Raw genomic sequence first — 20882 nt, 5'->3', positions numbered from 1 at the left:
CGGTCGTCTGTCACGACCGTCATAGATGAACTTCAACCTGGTGTTTGCACTTTCTCTCTTTAGCCAGTATCTACACAAGCGTTCAGATTTCAAATATAAAGTGCTTACTACCCCATGGCCACGGATGTTACAATTATGTTCGGGCTCTAAGAAATACCCATATTTTCCGTGTTGTTCAATAAAAAGCATTTTGATCCGATTGGTGGCCATTTTCTCATAGAGATAATGTATCAAGAGTGCAGTACACCTCTCAACTGAAATGGTCGCGTAGTGGAGGAAATACGGATAAAATGGCCACTGATTGAATTAAAATGCTTTTTATTGAACAATACAGAAGATACGGGCACTTATGTGGGCCCGAGTAGAATTGTAACATCCATGGCCATGAGGTAAGCTCTTTGTATTTGAAATTTGAGCGTTTATGTAGATGTGCAGACTGTAAATAAAGAGTGCAAACACCAGGTTGACGTTCATCCATGACTGTCATGTCATGCTTCAAGGCTATGGTAGCCTATACCCCGCCCTATAATATTTTACAGACTGACAGTATATCCAGCCAGACTGGCAGCGGTTGTATGTCTGCACTCTGCAATGACCTTCTTTAGGGCTATATTATGTAATCTCTGTTGTGTCTGGTTGTCAGTATAGTAGGCGAGAAGAAGTAAGGTTACTATGGTCACGGATTTAGGCTATTGTGAGCTCTGTTCATGAAAAAGCAGATAATGTTAGACAGGGCTATTTGTAAGGCAACATAAATACATTTACACCCACAATAGTGGATATAGGCCTACTCTAATAACAAAATACTAAAAAAAAGAGAATACAAATGTTGTCAGTTTTACGCACAAGCGCAACCTACAGTCGGTGTAAAGTAACTAAGTATATTTACTCAAGTACTGATTGATTGATTGATGTACTTTTATTTAGTAAGACATGAGAATCACAGTACATGGAAGTACAAATTCGCAATACAAGGTCTACTAAACTGGAAGACTCAGTTAAGCACGCAGCTTGTAAGATGAGAAGAACCCCATATCCCAACACAAATCATGATGATGTGAATTGCAAGAAGGAACGTACTGTAACTTCTCTCTTTGGGCACGCAGAACAACGTGTCCCATTTTTTTCACACACTCACTCATACTGACAACACAACAACACACACACACCTGTTCAGTATTGTCTCTAATCAGACCCCCCCCCCCCACTCTCTTAAAGAGCCTGTGGTGAATTATGCCCCAAGACAGTCACTACAATGACATATAAGAGACAGACAGATATACACACTACTATACAGAATGTCATACAATCAGCTTTCAGGTTACTGGTATGACGAGAGAACAGAAAAATATACAAAAGAAGAAAATGAAAGAGGGGGGGGGGGGTAGGTTAGACAGGGGCCATTTTCGAATTGCAGCCTCCTGAAGGTGTATCTTTAGGGCAGTTTTGAAAGTGAGTAGGGTTTTACACTCCTTTACTCCTTTTGGTAGGGCATTCCACATTTTTTATGAATAGCATGAGAACGAGTTCATTCCCTTAGTTGAGCCAAATCTGGGTTGAACATGATTTGTGGAGCTGCCTCTGGTGTTATGATACTGTACTTAAGTATGAGGTATCAACTCATTGAGTGCCAATGACGTCGCAGACGTCACGTTTTTCATAAGCCCAGAGTGCCAATGACGTCTGAGACGTCATGAAAAAAAAAAAAAAAAAATTCTTTTTTTTTTTTTTTTTTTTTTTTTTGAAAAAAATGGTTCAGAACCCAAGATATGATGATTTGAAGATTTGCTGCTCCATTCACTTCTTGTTTAACTTTTTACTGAAAAAGGCTGTATCTCGGCTCCTAAGCACTTTTTTTTTACAATGTATTTTTGGCCTTGGCACAGGGGTGATATAGCCAGAAATATTTTTGGCACTGAATGAGTAATACTTTACTGGAGTATTTCCCGTTTTCAATACTTTTAGTTCTACTCCACTACATATCAGAGGCAAATATTGTAGGCTACTTTTTACTCCACTACAATTATTTGAAAACTTTAGTTACTACTTCGTAAAACATAGGCCTATATAACTGCTCCTAAACCTAAACTGTCTTTTTCTGAGGCAGAGTAAACCACGCTCCAACTGATGTTCACTAGGGCTTTTTATTTCTCCCAAGATGAGACAACGTGAAAAACTGTAAATGAAATGACACAAAACAAATTATATTTTTTAACCACAATGAATTAAACATGAATTATGAATGTCCTTGTTGACAGTCAAGCTGTCTTATTTTTAAATGTCCAAGAAATGTCCACATAACAAATGAAATATAAATTCTTAGTTGCATAAACACACAACAAACAACAATGATGACAATTTATACAAAGATAACACATAACAAAAGACATACCGTGTGCGCCTTCTGCCCAGTTATATTCAGGAGTGTTAGTACTTTTTATTATTTTATATATTTTCTTCTAGACATGAGAGCTCCTCACAGCTCTGAAACTCTGTTTGTTCTGATTAGCAGCACCCATAGCTCACAGATGTGAACCCAATGCTGCTGTGATTGGTGTCACGTGATATCTGCTACAGCAGGCCACAATGCAGAGAACAGTAGAAGGCACTATATCACCATACACATACAATACAGTATAGCATATTACCAAAAATAAACAATATTCACTTTTCATATTTTCAGAAAAAATAAAAAATCAAATACCACAAAATTCAACCACTCTGGAACAGCTACAGCCTACATTAACCACTTCAGACCTATTACATACTTTGCTTTGCAAGGCATTGTGAGCTTGTAGATCTGCTATTTTCAAATGATTTTATTGGAAACTGTGAAATGGGACATTCTGCATAATGTAATGAGTATTTTCTACTTTTGGTACTTTAAGTACATTTTGAATGATACCAATAATTTTGTACATTTTGAATTCCGGACTTTTGCCTGTAACAGAGTATTTCTACATCACAGTAGGTAGGCCTATTGATACTCTTACTTAAGTAAAACATGTGAGTACTTTTTCCACCACTGGCTTCCAGTGAACGTCCCATCATATTCCTCGTCATCACTCTTCTATTTGCTCAGCAGCCGTGTGTGTGTGTGTGTGTGTGTGTGTGTGTGTGTGTGTGTGTGTGTGTGTGTGTGTGTGTGTGTGTGTGTGTGTGTGTGTGTGCGCGCGCGGTGCGTGCGTGCGTGCTATGCGTGCGTGCATGCGTGCGTGCGCCACTGCTCTCTGGAGCGGAGCTTGATTTCTGGGCGGGGGATGGCAGCCAGATCCCAGGGTGACGCAAAAGGAGAAGAAGCCATTATTATTGCTTCCTCAAAATAATTAATTTCTGAAGGGTTCTTTAGTGGGAATTTATTACAGGCTACAGCTGTGGCCACGACCTTTACTTTATGTTTGTGTGAATAGCCTTAACCTACACAGTTTGTTTAGAATTTGGACTATCACTGACTGACACTGACGCATAAATGGATTTGTATGGCAAGGTAAGTAAGATAAACATCAAACATGATTTGTAGCCTAGTGTGTGTGTGTGTGTGTGTGTGTGTGTGTGTGTGTGTGTGTGTGTGTGTGTGTGTGTGTGTGTGTGTGCGCGCGCGCGCGCGCGTGCGTGCATGCCTGCATGGCGCGCGCGCGTGCGTGTGTTTACAAGATGGAGAACCATTCTCTTTAATCAGTCTATATAATGTGATAACTTTTATTAAAAGTTATCACATTATATAGACTGATTAAAGAGAATGGTTAATGTGTAGCCTACTGGCCTAAAATGGATAGAGATAACTCTGTGTTGTTTCTATGGAGTGCTCATTATGCTCCTGCGTTTAATAGGATCATGGAAAAGGAGTAATTTTCCTGCCCTTCGAAAGCATAGCCTATCGTACAGCTGTTGACAGTTGTGAGTGCTGCATGCTGAACAATGTAGTCCTGTCGGTCATCATTCTGGGCCCGCGGTGACCGCGTTGATGCCGTGGAAAAAACTACAACGCCCATCTTGTTCGTCTTTGACGTCAGAGTAGATGCTCTTCTTGCGCTTGCACTCTTCGCTCGCGCTCCGTGCCAGATCCCGAGCAAAGGGGACAGCTCCCAGGTGCTGAAATACCAACCGCCTGCACAAAGTAGAAATAAAACACAAAGAGCAGCGCCGAGGCCCTCAGCACAGGTTGGTTGACATAATATCGTCGTCGTTGTATTTTGTTATGGTTACATTTATCACCGGTTTTGTGAAAGAATTCCATCAAATTGGGGGGGGGGGGGGGGGGGAATTAGAGAGAGAGACTACTAGTCTCAATCTGTTTTATATTTGATGGAATTCTTTTACAAAACCAGTGATTTTTTTTTGTGTTTAACATTCAGGAGGTCATTTTTTTCTCCCTCTCTCTCTCTCTCTCTCTGAGAGAGAAAAATAAAATGACCTCATGAATGCCCAGAATTATGGAATTGCTTGTACGTTCGCATTAGCTGCTGAATGCTACATCATGTCGTTTCATTTCATATAGGTCGATTGCTTGGAATTGTGGCTTCATTTGTTATATCCTTAAATGCGAACATTGCACTTCTGTAGAGAGCTGCGTCCTTGTTAATACCGTTCAGTAGCTTACCTATTTGGCCTTCTTTGTATGAGGGCATTTCAAGATGCGAACAGTAACATTGAGCAGGATGTGCAGGATAGATATTTCACTATCCTTAATAATTAACAGAATAGAATCTATTCGACATGAGCACACAGTGTTTCTCAGGGAAACATTCACCTTGGAGCAAGAATATCTATTCTGCACTCATCATCTTATGCTAGTGTATTTTTGTACTCCTGTCCTCTTTAGGGCGTGCGTTGATTTGTGGAATTACTGACGGAAATTCCTGTTTCAGAGTCCATTTGCAAATCCGCGATCCATTTCATTATGTGCCAGTAAACGGAAGTTGTGATGTGGAAACAGCGTAGGCTACTATAGGCCTATACTGTACTGTACTGGTTCTCAAACATTTTCATGTCAAGGACCCCTAAATTGATATATTTGGCCACGGACCCCCATCTGAGAAGATCTTGTGTCAGGGACTCCATTGTCACTATTTTTTACCAGATTTGTTTTTAGCAGAAAGGGTTGCTATGTGACTCTGTGAGCTTGTAGATCTGCTATTTTTGAATAGGAAGCATAAAATAGAGTTAAAGTGGTAGTATTAACTAATCTTTCTGGAGACCCCCTGAAACCCCTTTAAGGACACCTGGGGGTCCCCGGACCCCACTTTGAGAACCACTGCTGTATTTTGTTGTGGGTTGAAAAGGTGTTTCGGATCAGGACATCAGATGATGCTGATTTCGGTGGTAGCCAAACATTACCCATATCAAATAGGAATTACTGTTCCACTGACAAACATATCACTGTCTTATTTTATTGCTCAACAGCTATACAAATTACAACTGATCATAGCACCAAAATGTTTTGTTTGTTAATTGTAAAATAGCTTCAACAATAATCCAAATGTCTGTATAATGTATCTTATTTTTCAATTGGTAGACATCATTCATTTAGAATTGAACTTATTCTTCTGCAAAAAAATATTACAAAAATAATCATTAGAATATTTGTTGCATTTAAAACCACTGCTGTCTAGTATTGGCACAACTCCCAATTAAATCTGTGTCTATGGCTATGCTGGATTACCTGACACAGCCTTCTGTCACTTCTGGTCTAAGCTAAGTAGGCTACAAGAAGCCTGTGTACTTTCTCTCTCTCTTTCTCTCTCTCTCTCTCTCTCTCTCTCTCTCTCTCTCTCTCTCTCTCTCTCTCTCTCTCTCTCTCTCTCTCTCTCTCTCTCTCTCTCTCTCTCGGTCTGCATTTATGAAGTACCTTTTCCAAAGAACTTTATGGTGCATGTGTCACATTCATTCATTTCACACACATTCACATACTAACATCAGAGGCAGCCGTGCAAGGCACCAACCTGCTCATCGGGAGCAGTTAGTAGTCTTGCTGTAAGTGTCTTGCTCATTAAGTCAGGTGTAGTAGTGATCAAACCAAGAACATTCTGATTCCCAGAAAACAACTCACACTCTCTCTCACCCCTATGGATAAATCAATTGGTAACCAGTGAGTGAATCTCCTGTTCTTCTTTTTCCAGATGGCTGCCACTCAGGATGTGAAAGGGAAGGGGGAGGGAGGGGACCAGAATTTTGACTACATGTTTAAGTTGCTGATCATTGGCAACAGCAGTGTTGGCAAAACGTCATTCCTGTTCCGCTATGCAGACGACGCCTTCACGTCAGCCTTTGTCAGCACTGTGGGCATCGACTTCAAAGTGAAAACCGTCTACAAGAACGAAAAGAGAATCAAGCTGCAGATTTGGGTATGTGGTACCAAAGTGTTGTAAACATTTATAGATGTATTAGGAATTATTAATAAGAATAGAGTATTAACATTCTAGCAAACATGCACTAAAATGTTTGATTGCTGAAACAACTGGTCACGTAGAAGAGGATGAAAAGAGATTAAAGTTGAAATTGTTGGGATAGCAGTTGAGCAAAAAACTTCTGTGTGCTTGACAGACCAAAATCAAATGTTAACTTACTGCGCTTTTTGCATCTTAACAACATGAAGAAACTCAATATACAGCATCTCTTCTTTCAGTCTATTTTTGACATCTCCGGAACACTGCCATACATCTGTGAAGTCATGTATACCTATGGTATAAAAAGCGCTTTTGTAGAAAGCACTCAGAGGCACAGAAACAACACGGAAGTTGACCTAGGCGCTCTTCATTACATTTGAGATGTAATCCAAATAAAACTGTCCTTACTTCCACAATGCCCTGACAGTCTACACAACAACATCCCATTCAATTAATTGTATTGACATCCAGGGTCTCTACGTTGTCTTGCCAGTCATGCATGCATTCCCACCATTCCCAATACAATCAGAGAGCATTTTATGTTTGAATACAGAGTTCGTCTGTCTGGTTAATTTGTCCATTTGTAACTCTGAGACTGTACAAATGTAACCAAATGGACCCGTGAGGGTCCATTTGGTTACATTTGTGCAGTCTCAGTGTTAAATTAACACTCAAAATTCAGTGCATGCAGCGACACTCGACGTTGGCCGCCCCTTTGATTTTACTGACGCTGTAAATGGAAAAAGGACTCTTCAAGGAAACTCTGCCCCCGTCTTCCTCTCCCTTCGAACAGAGTGACCTCTGTCTGTAAAATACAATTAGTCTACCAGTCCCTGCTGAGACCTCCCTGTCCGTATCTCCTTCACTCCACGTGTACCTCACAGTTGATCAATATGTATCAAATACAGTGACAGGCTGTGACACAATGGTTGTACTCTTGGGCAGACATTAAGTGCCTTCTACCTCTCCTCGTATAAAAGAGATTCTTCTTATAATAATAATAATTGGAACTTGTCATTCTCCCGTGTTTAACCTTTTTGGGAAAGTCCTTTTGGAACAATGGCAAAAAAAAAGAATCTAAATTGTATTGTTCAAATATATCAGATCTACAAGCTCACATTGCGACCTGTTGTAGCTTGTAGATCAGATATTTTTGCCTATTACACACAGAAAAATAAAGGTGCCAACTGGAACCAAAACTGGTTCTTCAGAGTGATGCCATACAATAACCATTTTTGGTTCCAGAGAGAACCTTTCAGACCATTTATTTGAATGGTTCTATAAAGAACCCAAACCCTAGCCTGACACTCAGCCTGAATTTTCATTTCGTTTCACTCCATTATTCAGTCTGAAAGCCCTCTCAGTGCAGCCGTTTTCTGAGATGGGGGCGTGGCCAAAGATGGACTCTTTGGCGATTGGTTCATACTGGATTATCCTGATCCCGATTCGTCGTACAGATTTTCAACCGAGAAAAGCCCGCCTTCGACAGCGTCACCAGACCCTGAATGCGAGGCTAGCGATTCAGGGGGTGGTGCCAGGCTGCCCAAACCCCTTAAACCGTATAAACTGGCTGAAATGTGTTTATCGCTCACAACGCGTCGCACTGCAACGCATTGTGAGCTTGTAGATCTGCTATTTTCGATAAATGTCTGCCTATTAAGACATGGTTTAAGAGTTCAAAGGTTCCTCAAAGAACTTTGATAAAAAAGGTTCTCTAGAACTAGATGAGGAACATGAAGAACCATTCACTAGATCAAATGGTTCTTTAGTAGTTGATGGTTCTTTGTGGAACCAAATAGCCTTTTAAAGAACTATTTAAGAACCATTATTTGTCTGTGTGTATGACATGCCCAAAATAGGGACGCCAGGGATAAAGTGGTTACGTTTCTATGGATCCGACCAGGTGTGATATCCAGGTGTGATTTCACTTAACAGAATTTAGATCCAATTGAGCCATTTTCATTTTTCATACTGAAAGTATTTTTCATTATATTTGACAGCGGCAACGTTGAAAAGATGGGACTTGGATGGTAGTGTTGTGCATCATTCGCTGAAGAATTGTTGTAGTGTTTTCTCCCTCCTGTTGCCAAACATTCTGCTGTACAAGAACAGAGACAGATGGAGACTTCACCATTACTGACAGGAGGAGAGTAAGTGTAAGCTTGGCTCACAGCAGGTGGACAGCACAGAAGCAACAACACTTACTACAAAATGTAAAAGTGTGCCTGTGGGAGACTGAAAAATGCAGGCGATTGTTTAATTAGTTATTGCCATAACACCTCTGAGGTTTCATTGCCCCTCCCCCTCGCCATCCATCTACCTACCTACATGCCTGCCCGCCTGCCTGCCTGCCTGTCTGTCTGTCTATCTACATGAATATCAATCTGGGAACCCATCGCCAACTGAAAATGAAAAACAGCGCCCTCTGCTGTTTGTTCTATGTCTGTTGGCTCTGGGCGGACGATAACGTAACACCAGAGCACAAGGAAACCGGTGTTTGTGATGCGCCTTCAGCGCATCACTTCCGGTTGGTGCGACTATGTTTTCATTCCCACTAACAATATTTCTACACGGAACACTAACACCACTTCTCCCAGAGAACATGGATCGTTTTGGTTATAAGCCCACTTGTTTCTATGATGAAAGAGTAAGTTAAAATGTGAATATATTTCCGTGGTTTTGTCTGCTCCGCGGACGCTATTGTTAAATTAGTTTCGGTTTGTTTCGAGGGGGAAAGATCGACGGACATGTGAATCCCGCCCACTACATGTGATTGGGTAAAGCGCGGCCTACTTCCTGATCTGAATGCGCACTCGTTATGACGAACCTCCCCGACAGATTCCAACGCAGTGCAGAAGCTGTTCTTGAGAGATTACATGAATATATATACAACTCATCTATAAATCTTATCTACATCTATCCATCCATACATTCCTTTTCTATACAGTACCAAATTCTCTCCACTGTACTGTAGAGGTGTTATTTGCTGCCATAATAATTGTTGTCTTGTCCAGACATTTTGTTGGTTCATAATCATAGATGAAAGATCAAGCAATTCAACAGAATGTGAAAAAGCAGTAGACGGTACTACTAACAATCAATTGACAGACTAATTGGAGTAATGTGTTTGTGCCATTGGCAAAGGCAAGCATATTCAAACACAAACAAGATTCGCATCCCTGCTCTGTCTTACTTAATTAGGTGCAAAGAGATAAACATTACAGTAAGTGGCCTTTTAGAGTGATGGTTAGTGTCCTTGTGGCTTGTGTGTGTTGCACTCTACGTCTTTTGTGAAATATATGAACTACAACACCAGTACAATGCAGCACAGTTTTCCTAGTTTGAGACTGAGGTGACTTCAGCACAGTATTGGGCTTACAGTAGATATTGTAAAATGATACTCATAATGGTTTAAGGCGTAAATCCATGAGTGACACATAGTTCCGACTATTGTCAGCGTCCACTCACGTTAGCATTCCACTGAAGGCAGTCAGCTTCTTGGATTGATTTCTGGTGAACTGCAGACTACGAGCGAAGCTCTCTAGGAGGGTTCGTATTTACTAGAGTCAGCTGGTTTTTCTTCTCTCCTGCCCAGTCGTTTTAACTGAGAACAAGCATAGCTTGTCACCAAAATAGCTTGGAGAAGCAAAGGTTATTGTCAAGCACTTGGCCATGAATTGATGGGCTAATGAAATGTGTGGATGGATGCCTAAATGACATCCTTAGGAATCAGACAAGAGAAAAGGCAGTGGTCAAAGAATCAGGTGACTTGTGCAGAAATCGATACATGTGCAAAGATACATGTACGTGTTCGGATGTTATAGTAGATAGCCCCAGCTGTTCTGTGTAATGGACAGGCTGTGAGCTGTGTCTGTGTGTGGAGTGAAGGTCAGAGATGTCCTCTGGCTATAACAAGAACACTATTACAGCCTTATTCAGACTGACAAGAGTAAATCACTGTGGAAAAATACTAAGAATTGCTGCCTGTGTGTACCATGTACAGTACAGCTGTACTCCAAGGCTGTTCTGCTGTTGCTAACATTTAGCTGACATTGCCATCAACTGGACACTGCCACACACACACACACACACACACACACACACACACACACACACACACACACACACACACACACACACACACACACACACACACACACACAGTGATCTGCGGCTGCCCATGCTGAGGTCGGATTAGCCAGATTCATGGGGAGTGATCAAACATTTGAATGATTCATTTCTAGTTGAATGATTATTATTGACATCTCATTAGGCATACCAATTACCTGTGCTCATTGTTATTGTGCCTTACGCTTCTGAAATGTACACAGAATGTCTTAGAAATGTAGCCATCCTGAAGTAAAATATTGCAAATGACATAATAGGTGGGGGTGATTTATTATTATCATTATCATATTTTAGCCTTAAATGAATGCCTATTTTGTTGGGTTATGCTTTCTGTGTTTAGGACACGGCTGGACAGGAACGCTACAGGACTATCACCACTGCCTACTACCGTGGGGCCATGGGCTTCATCCTTATGTATGACATCACCAATGAGGAGTCCTTTGGTGCCGTACAGGACTGGTGAGTCCATCTTGGTTGCAATGCGCTATGCTGGGGATCTCAGCTCAAATGGTCTTGATTGATTTGTATTGACAGTTGCGTGTAGTTATTTTCTGCCATTGTCCTTTTGATGTTGTTTTGTGTGTGGCGTATCCCCCAACCCCTCGTCACAGTCAAGGTAACATTGAATTTATCAAATGAACAGAAACATTTGTCTAGAAATAAGAATGGTAAGGTTCCATTTAATCAGAGACAGACATCTGGTTTCTGGGTTCGAATTTGTGTACAATATATTTATTTTATACGAGAGAGAGAGACAGACAGACAGACAGACAGACAGACAGACAGACAGACAGACAGACAGACAGACAGACAGACAGACAGACAGACAGACAGACAGACAGACAGACAGAGCTCTAACAGGGAAAATACTGTGAAAGAGAGAAACCATGATAAATTGATTTGATATTTTGCATATAAAATAAATAATTAAATAATAATACCCTTTATATTTATATTATACATTTCCAAACAAAAATTACAAAGTGTTTTACACATACTTATTAACAGATGAAGTTATCAACTGTTACTGGTACTGTATAGCATACAGTAGATAGTTATTTCCATCTGCATCTTGCTGAAGACCTTGCCCCTGGCTCTCTGCAGGTGTTTGAAATCTCAGTAGTCTATTTACACCACACTGTTATCTTCCACAGTCAGCCCAAGGGAATTATGGGTACACAGAAAAAGGCATGTTGGATAGGAAATATTTCAGAAGGCATTACTTTTGGATAAGCTCCTTAGATACAGAGAGATACTGACATTGCACTAAACATATCTTTTTGTAATGTTCACAGATGTCTTGTAAATATCAGTCTGTATTCATGCTTGTTCTCCATTGTGGGACTACAATGGCCAGCTTAGAGTTACTAAGCTAAAGTAAAAAAGTTTGTACCTTTCTATCAGTTGCATGATATTGAAATTGTCATGCAACTGATATTGCTCTTTTTCCTTTACATAACTGGAATCTTTCTTTTGTCTTTGCCGTGGGCTTTAACCCTTTAAACCCTCTAATCTTAGTAAAAACGGACCGTAGTTGCAACTGTACTTGGAACTGCTTTTTTCCATCTACACCAAATCTCTTTGCCAAAATTAGCCGATCTACAGTACCTACACACTCACAACGCGTCGCAACGCGACTCGTGTCCTTGTAGATAGCCTATTTTTGGAAAAAGTCCCCCCCCCCCAGAATAGGGATGCTGGGGTTCAAGTGGTTAATTCCACTTTCTGTTTCCCCTTGTTCTTTATGAGAGGGATGCAGAAAAAAAGGGTCTCCATGGCAACAGCTCCTTCCCCGACTGTGCCTGCATAAGCTATGTGACGTGTCCATTTCCTGCCTGTGACAACCTACCAAAATAGGAAAAAAGAATCACAGACAGACTGAATGTAATACAAATGTAAAATATTATTCAGACAGTTTTTATTAGCATTTTCAACACATATATACATACAAAGACAGAAGCAAACAGAAACAAACACCACATACCTAGGTTGAAACATACGATAACAGAATAACAGATAAGAGTGAAATAAAATACAGTTAAATGCGGTTAAATTAAAACAAAGTAAAGTAAGATATTTATGAGATACCTCAGTGTGTTGTGGGGGTGTGGGGCGGGGGGGGGTGTTATCCCAGACTACTAGAGGCAAATTCTCTTTTTCTCACGTATGATGTATTTCAACCTCTCCAGCATAAGGTGAGACATAACGTCCTAACCCAGTGTATATGAGATGGAGGTGCTGTTGATTTCCAATTAAAAAGGATAAGGCACCTAGCCAGAAGAGATGAGAAGGCTATTGCCTCTGATTGGAAAGTATATATAGGGCCTATGCTAAACTACACTATACAAATACTAAGCTATATTACAAGTAGGCTACTTGTCATCGCAGATACCTTTTGTCTTCATCTTATTTTCTACTATTAATTCCTTTATTTTTTCAAATCGTTGTTGGCAAATATAGTAATTTTAGTTTTCAAATGCAAACTGGTGAAGTGTAAACAAGTGAAGTTAGTTTTGTAACTTGTCCATCCTTTCCTACTATAAAATGAGGAAACCTTTGCCATTCTGTCTGTCTGGAGTTTTCTCCTCAGTGGTTTAAACATCAATATGAACTTGCACAAAGGGATTGACCATTGGCATGAAGAGAGTGACCAAGGCCATTTTTCACTTTAACAAAATTGAAGCAGTTTATTTGGATGTCTTGCCACGGGCTATGGGCTCTGTTGTCACGGTTGCGGTAGGAGGATCTGTAGCCGCGGTCGTGCTCCCATAACCCAGCCGGAAGGTGGGTGGACCACTTACAGAGCTTAGAGAGTTTTATGAGCGGAGGAGTGCTTTGGATATCAGACACAGCCAGGTTCATCAAATGAGCAGCGCTCCTCTCCAAAAGGGTGCACACATCCGCGGGTGTGGACTAGTTACTTTGATTTGGATACCGTAACTCCATAAACTCTGATACAGACACCAGCTCAGAGCGGGCAGCAGCTGCCTTTGACTCGGTTGTCTGTCAGAGTGAATATTATCAGCAAGTGGATGTGAAATGACCCACGTCTAAACCGCTCTAACAAGTCAGATTGGGACAGAGAGAGGGAGTGAGTGCCAAGATCACACAGCTTTCTCTCTCTCTCGTACAGTAGATTCTCTCTCTGTCCTGTGTTGAGCTGGTTGTGTGTTGGGTGTCCTACTTTCAGACTGCACCACCACGGGAAGGATACATTCCCCAACTGCTTTCTTCAGAATTGTGTTGTGGAGGTTATGTCTCAACACAGAAGTACTTAACCACCCTATATATACTTCATTGACTGGAGTCCCCTGGGGCTCTATACTAGGCCCCTACTTTTTTTTTTCTTTCGCTCTACTCTACTCTCTAAATAGCTAGCTCTAGTCTACAAGATCGCAACCGATCGCGCTGTGATGCGCAGTGGGCTTGTAGATCTGCTATTTCTGCTGAATGTTCGAAAGCATGTGTTCATGTGATTAAAGGACCATATTGGTGGTGTGGCATGTTGACTTACGGTATACTTTGGTATTACTGTCAACCGTTTTCCAAAGTATAATGTGGTTTGTTTGGATTCCATTCATTTCAGAATGGTATGAAAATCAACGTGCAGAGACTTCAGACTTGCTTTCTATAGATAATCCAATACAGAAAATAGTCCCTGGAGAAAAGATAAGCCAACGACTTATTAACTGTGCAAAGGTGTTTAGCCAGTATTGACTCAATTATTCAAGCAAGTACGGTAATGTTTGAATGATTTAGGAGAAAATTTTAAATGTAAACATTTTAGTGACAAATGCTAAATCTAAAAATAAAGCATTTAGTACAGATAGATTAGAAAAATGTTTGACGAAAATAGTCCCTGGAGAAAATATTGATTTACAATGAAATTCAAATGTCAATAAATTACAGTATTAACTATGCAGTGATGTTTAGGAAGTACTGACTCAATTATTCAAGCAAGATCGGTAATGTTTTTGGAGAAAATCTAAAATTATTATGTGGATCTTAAAGGATCTACACCATGAATTTAAAAAATATATTTGATATTTAATATCATATGGTGTATGTCCCTCAAACCTTTTTCAAAAGGTTTGAGCCTAAATCATCACTCAGATATACTCATCCCAAGTCAATTGTCTCTGGCTTATACAGCACTTTCAGCTGCAATACCAAAACGTCCTCTTGGGCAGGGGGGGGCTACTGAGCAATTCTGTCTGGCCAGCTTCAATGCAATGGCAATGCAAGTGACATCACTTGCATTGCCATTCTGAAATGGCCTGTTCAGACACGCCCATTCTGAAAATCTCTGAAATGAGAATGAATGACTGAATGTTAAAAAAAAATATTTTTTGGGGTACAAGAGACACTGGGGAGCCCAAAAAATACTAAAAACCAAAAAAAATAATGAAATTCATGGTGTAGACCCTTTAAAATACACATGGGAACGGCATGGCTCCAATGTGGATCTCGGACGTCATGTGGGCGTGGCCATCCTGTAACACTAGTCATCTATGACGTCAGTCATCTAATCTACTGGATGAAATATGAATCCAAATCTGGGCAAGGTTTCATTCCGATCAGACCCCATACCGTAGACCTCAACAGTGAGATTCTGGAAGTAAATGTCCCCTTCATTTGCTCCATAGAGAGTTTTATTATCAGCTGAAAGAACGTAACAATCCAATGTAGAATATGTGGGTCCTTGCTGTAAAACGATGCTATATGTTCCCGTAGAAGCCACACGTCTGTATGCAATGAATCTATTTGTAAGAAAAACATGTTTAATTGGTAGATAAATACCTCACTACTTCTCTGATTGTTGGAGCTCTTGTTACTATGCAAATATCCCCGATCAAATCTCTGGGACCCCAATCTAGGCTGTAAAATCCTCCGTGTTATTTTAACGTATAGAAGCCTAAATGTAGCTTACAAATGGAATCAAATGGAAGGGTCCATTTGGCCGGTCCATTTGTTTCCATTTGTACATTCTCAGAGTTACAGACCCATAAGGGTCAATTTTGGACCCCTGTTGGACCCTGGACCAGACGCTGAGAACCATGGTACTATATAGGAGGTTCTCTGCCTCCTTTTAGAGCAACGTTATAAAACAAAGCAGGAAAATGGTCTATGGATCTGCTTATGTACGATATATGGTCCAAACTGTGAAGAGACAATGACATGTTGACGCTATGATCCTTTAAGGTGATTTTTTGAGTGTTTGCTTGTTTGTGTCTGAGCATTTGTGTGTTTATGTATGTTTGTTTAACACTGTATCCCAGTGCTGGATAGTTGGATAGTGTACTGCATTACACCTTTTTGATACTCATTCTATGGGTTTAAGGGAGTTGGCCACAAAAATGCTTGCTTAATCTTCCTGTTAGTGTTATGACCATGAAGTCTTTCTCATGGCTGATTAAGAAATGTAAACTTTAAGTCATTCATACAAAAAACATACTGTAACCATAATTGAATTGAAAGACATAGACTCTTTTGTTATTCTTGTTATCTCACCGCATGCAGGTCGACCCAGATAAAAACCTACTCCTGGGACAATGCACAGGTGGTGCTGGCTGGGAATAAATGTGATATGGAGGAGGAGAGAGTGGTGTCAGTGGACAGTGGAAGGCTGCTGGCAGAGCAGCTGGGTAAGAACTTCTTTCCCAAGTTCATCTAGGCATGTAACGATTCACTCAACTCACGATACGATTCGAATCACGATACTAGGTTCACGATACGATTTTTCAAGATTTTTTAATTGCAACATGTTTTCCAGACAAAAATCGAAAAATCTTTTTTTAAATTATTTCTCTGATACAAATCCAGTAATTGCTTCTCTTTTATTTTATTTTTATGATACTGTGTTTTCTTAACCTCTTTTCAATACAGTAGCAAATGACTCAAAAAAATATTTTTTTAATCAATTCTCTTACAAAGATCCTGTATTTTCTTCTTTTTTTTGTCTTGTCTCGATTGCGCCCTCTGCTGTTTGCATCGCGATCAAAGGGGAGCAAAATGGCCACTGTGTGGATTTGGTCAAAATATTGGTGAAGTTTAATGTGTAATGTGTAAAATGACATGCAGGACAAAGGCGCCTGTTTTCCTCAGTTAAGATAAGATAAGATAAGATGTTTATTTGTCATTGCATGATCGACATACAGCGAAATGTTGTTTGGTACATCCATAACAACAGCATCAGCAACAAAGAGAAAAAAGGATAAATATAAAATATAAAACACTGCTCGAGCAATAAAACCCTTAGTCTGTTCAATAGGTCAGTCAGTTCAGTCCATAGTCACCTGTCAAAATTCATAAGAAGGACATCCATAATGCATATAGTAGAAAGATAAATTAAGATAAGATAAAATATATAATATATAAAATAGACAATAACAACTCACACAAATTGTTCATGTGTGTGTGCGTGTGCGTGCACGTGGTTGCGCGCGCGCATGCGAGTCCAGCAGCACTTTCACAGCCTTTGGAAAAAAACTGTTTGACAGCCTGTTGGTTTTGGCCTTAATGACCTTACTGAAAGAGAAAATATTTAGATTACATTTCAAAATAAAGCATCAAAACTTCTTCATTACAACTGTGCCCGCAACCTGTGCTCAGACACAGCACAGAACAGTAACTGTCAAAGGCTTTGCAGAAAATGTCCTGTGAATATATACTGTGCTCGTGATCAAGGCTATATATACTGTACATCTCATGGCTGTTTCTTTTGTTCATCGTAACCTTCTAATCCAGGCTTTGAGTTCTTTGAGACGAGTGCCAAGGATAACGTCAACGTGAAGCAGACATTTGAGCGCCTTGTTGACCTAATTTGCGACAAGATGTCAGAGAGCCTGGACACGGATCCAGCGGTTACCACGGGCGCCCCCACTGCCAAGCTGACAGACAGCGCTCCACCTCTCCAGCAGCCCGGATGCAACTGTTAGTGGTCAATTTCAGGGGCAAAGGGAGTGCAGCTCTAATCTTGCCGGGTGTGGGAGAGTGTGCTGTGTGCGTTTTTGTTTTTCAGTGGCACTATCCAACCCTGATTCAAATAAACATCCGACTCAATGTTCAGCAACGGGTTTAGGTTCGATCAGGAGTGATATTGGTGGATGGTAATTATTTTGTATTTAGTGCTGCTCTCTCTGGACTTAGAATTGACAACTACTTTAGCAGTAGTCTTACAATGTTCTGATATATTATCTATCTCACAAGATTTCATCATGTTATATCACAAACAATTACGTAAAAACACAAACGGGCGGACAGACATACAGTACACTGGTGTTGTAAAATGTGTAATATTACAGTACATCTAAAATACCGTTAGAGACCTACAAGTCATCTAATTATTCTGCAACTTAATAGGCTTGTAAACTAAGTATCCTTGATAATGCTGGACAAATTTAAATTTTTAGTACATAGTCCTAGACAACTTTAAGTCTTTGAATAATAATAAAAAGGAGCGTAGAATTTGTCAGTCAGTGCTTTAATTTAGTTCAAATATTTTTATTTAGTCTGTACAGGATGTATTTTCCTTTTATAGGTATATTTTATCTCCCAAAGCTGCCAAATATATATGATTTAGTGCACTGTATAGGATATATAGTGGCTTTCTCTTATGCAGCGTGCTTGTTCGATGAATGTGTGGGTATGGTGTGGCTGTGTAACGAATTATGTGTGAGTTTGCATGGGTATGACTGTTCTATTTATGAGTCCATAAGTGTATGCATTTTTGTTACCTTAAAAATCATCTACCTTGGATAAAAAAGTGGCCTTTTAGCATCTCCAACACGGCCTCCGTTAGTTCCTTTGTCATGTATAGTTTTGGAATGAATCGAATATACACATTGTTGATGTGGGTCCTGTAACATGTGTTTTACCGTCTGTAGATGTGCGATTCCTCTGACGAGTGTATCCGTAAACCTTAAAAAACAAATAGTAATTTGTGCTTATAGCCTCTAAAGATGACCCTTTATAGTGCGATGAGATAAGCATGCTGCCAAAAAAGTCAATCATTTGTGCTGGTTTACCCAGGCCCTCTAGTACTAAGCCTTATCCAAAAGAGTCATCCGTTTTATTGTAACCTCATGCCACCAGCCACCCCCCCCATATCATCATACTAACCAGACCACACATTTTTCCAGAGAAGGTGCGTCATGCAGCTATGGCACAGTGTAGTGAATGTGATAAGTGTAGGACACTAATGATCACCTGTGGCATGGAATAAACAGCCATATCCTCAGATGCAGTTTTAAATTTTTTAAAGCACTGAGTCGCATGTCAATATTTCATGTTCCTGATATGAAATTTAAAAATATACATAAACAAAAATTATGCTTAGGAGACATGATAGGCATCACCTTGCATCTGGGCTCACTAACCCACATGTAGTACCGTAATCTTAATCATATATATAAAAACAATGTTCACATAGTGTCATAGCCTATTTTAAAAGCCAGAGAGCCCACAGGTTTCTTAGAGCACCACCTCACAGAACACACTTGTGCCAAAATACATAAGCTCTTCTTTTTGCATTGTCAGTTGTTTTTAGGGTAGGTAATTGAAAGCTCCAAAAAATTGCATGAAGTCAATACTGACTTATCTATGTGTTTATATTCTAAGATTGTGTATATATATCCATCTATGTTACAGATTTAAGAGCATTGTCATAGCACTTGCTGTGAAATGCAATGGGCCAATAAGTGCAATATTTTATGAATTAAGTCCTGTACATAGTCACTCCTATCCCCAATAGCTACATCTGCAGTAGATGAGTGAGGTTAAATGCTGATATTGGACGGAATGGCACTGCACAAGATGTGCATTCTCTACAAAGAGTGTGTGCTTTGTGCTTTGTGCTTTGTGTGTGTGTGCTTTGTGTGTGTGTGTGTGTGTGTGTGTGTGTGTGTGTGTGTGTGTGTGTGTGTGTGTGTGTGTGTGTGTGTGTGTGTGTGTGTGTGTGTGTGTGTGTGTGTAATGGTGATCACATACAGTAACATAAATGTATGGTGTATTGTTTGTGTATATCTTTTATACAGATGTATTCATGTACTGTATGCTGTTCCCGCTAACTGTTGGTTGTTGGTACACTTGTATTATCATGTCAAAATGCAGTGTTGTTGTGAAAGATAGTCAGGGAAATAAATTAGTCAATGCCATATGCTGTACTGATGTAATTCAAAATAAGGGATACATCTCAACTTTATTTCTAAGACCCTTGTATGTGTGCGCATGTGTGCACACGTGCTTAATACGCGTGCACACGTGCACGTTTGTGATCTAATTATTTGATGCTAATAGCCATGAAATGACGTTGTACTGATCTCAAGTCAAGATTCAGAGCAACATGTATTAGTTGAATACATATTGTAATGTGGCTATTAAGAAGCCAAAACAGTCGCTCTGGTGACATCTCGTATAAAACTATGACTTAATGTAGAAGCAGATATATTATTTGTATCTTAGAGTGCGAGCGATGTAAAAAGTATGTTTTTGAGATGATAGGAAATAAAAGGAATTGTATTCATGGGTGACTGTTTGGTCTCATGCCTTCTCATGATGCAATATTTGGATCACCACAAGGGGGATTCTATGGTTATTAGACTCCTATGATTACCTACCTACACGGTAGCCCAGTGGTTCTCAACCTTTTCAGACCGCGACCCCCCCAAATAATCATATTTGAACTGGGGACCCCCCATCCTGATAAGCACTTGGAATTGTAGGAGTTGAGGCATTAGTTTTAGTAAAAAAATATCAATGCGAGGCGTTGTGAGCTTGCAGATCGGCTATTTTCACAATGTTTGCCTCCTTCTTATATAATTTGACAATTAGGTTGTCAAATTATATACGTGTTTTGATTACTTTTGATGCAGTAATGGTCTCTTTTTTTTAGGTATTAAAAAGGTCTTAAAAGTCCTGAAATTGTCACTTCACTGTCATCTGGGGACCCACCCAAAATAATGTGGGGACCCCCTGGGGGTCTCGACCCACAGGTTGAGAACCTCTGCTTAGCCTACCAACATTCAGAACCCAAGGATCTAGTTTTATTTTTGGAGAGAGTATACCACCTTGTGGAGAGACTGGGTAATGTTGGGTACTGTCTAACAAAATGAAGGCTGCTGTTGGTCAGTGTATGAATGAACATAAACTTACAAATTCAATACTGCAGTATTGAATTACTGGATTACTTTATAAAGAGGCCATAACAAAAGTTTCATGAGTCATAACATAATATTTTTGAGGAAAAAGGACCATGCTATATGATATAGCTCTATGTGGCTTAATATCAAATATGTTTCTCAGGTAAAAGGGAAGATCTGCCCAGAATTCCAAATAACATTTAATCTTATGCTAAAGTAGTACCCCTCC

General features: G+C 40.0%; 1 protein-coding gene across 1 annotated transcript; it reads left to right on the top strand.

The window, feature by feature from the left end:
* Positions 1–3307: 3307 nt before the first annotated feature.
* On the top strand, positions 3308–19425 carry rab3c (RAB3C, member RAS oncogene family). The gene is made up of 5 exons (XM_080433956.1): positions 3308–3487; positions 6120–6344; positions 10855–10973; positions 16035–16159; positions 17262–19425. The coding sequence occupies exons 1-5, from the start codon at positions 3470–3472 to the stop codon at positions 17450–17452; spliced, it is 678 nt and encodes a 225-aa protein (XP_080290082.1). The 5' UTR covers positions 3308–3469; the 3' UTR covers positions 17453–19425.
* Positions 19426–20882: the final 1457 nt, after the last annotated feature.

This window comes from Gymnoscopelus braueri (genome assembly GCF_963280865.1).
Source record: "Gymnoscopelus braueri genome assembly, chromosome: 7".
NCBI lineage: Eukaryota > Metazoa > Chordata > Actinopteri > Myctophiformes > Myctophidae > Gymnoscopelus > Gymnoscopelus braueri.
This window is presented reverse-complemented; position numbering and strand designations above follow the sequence as displayed.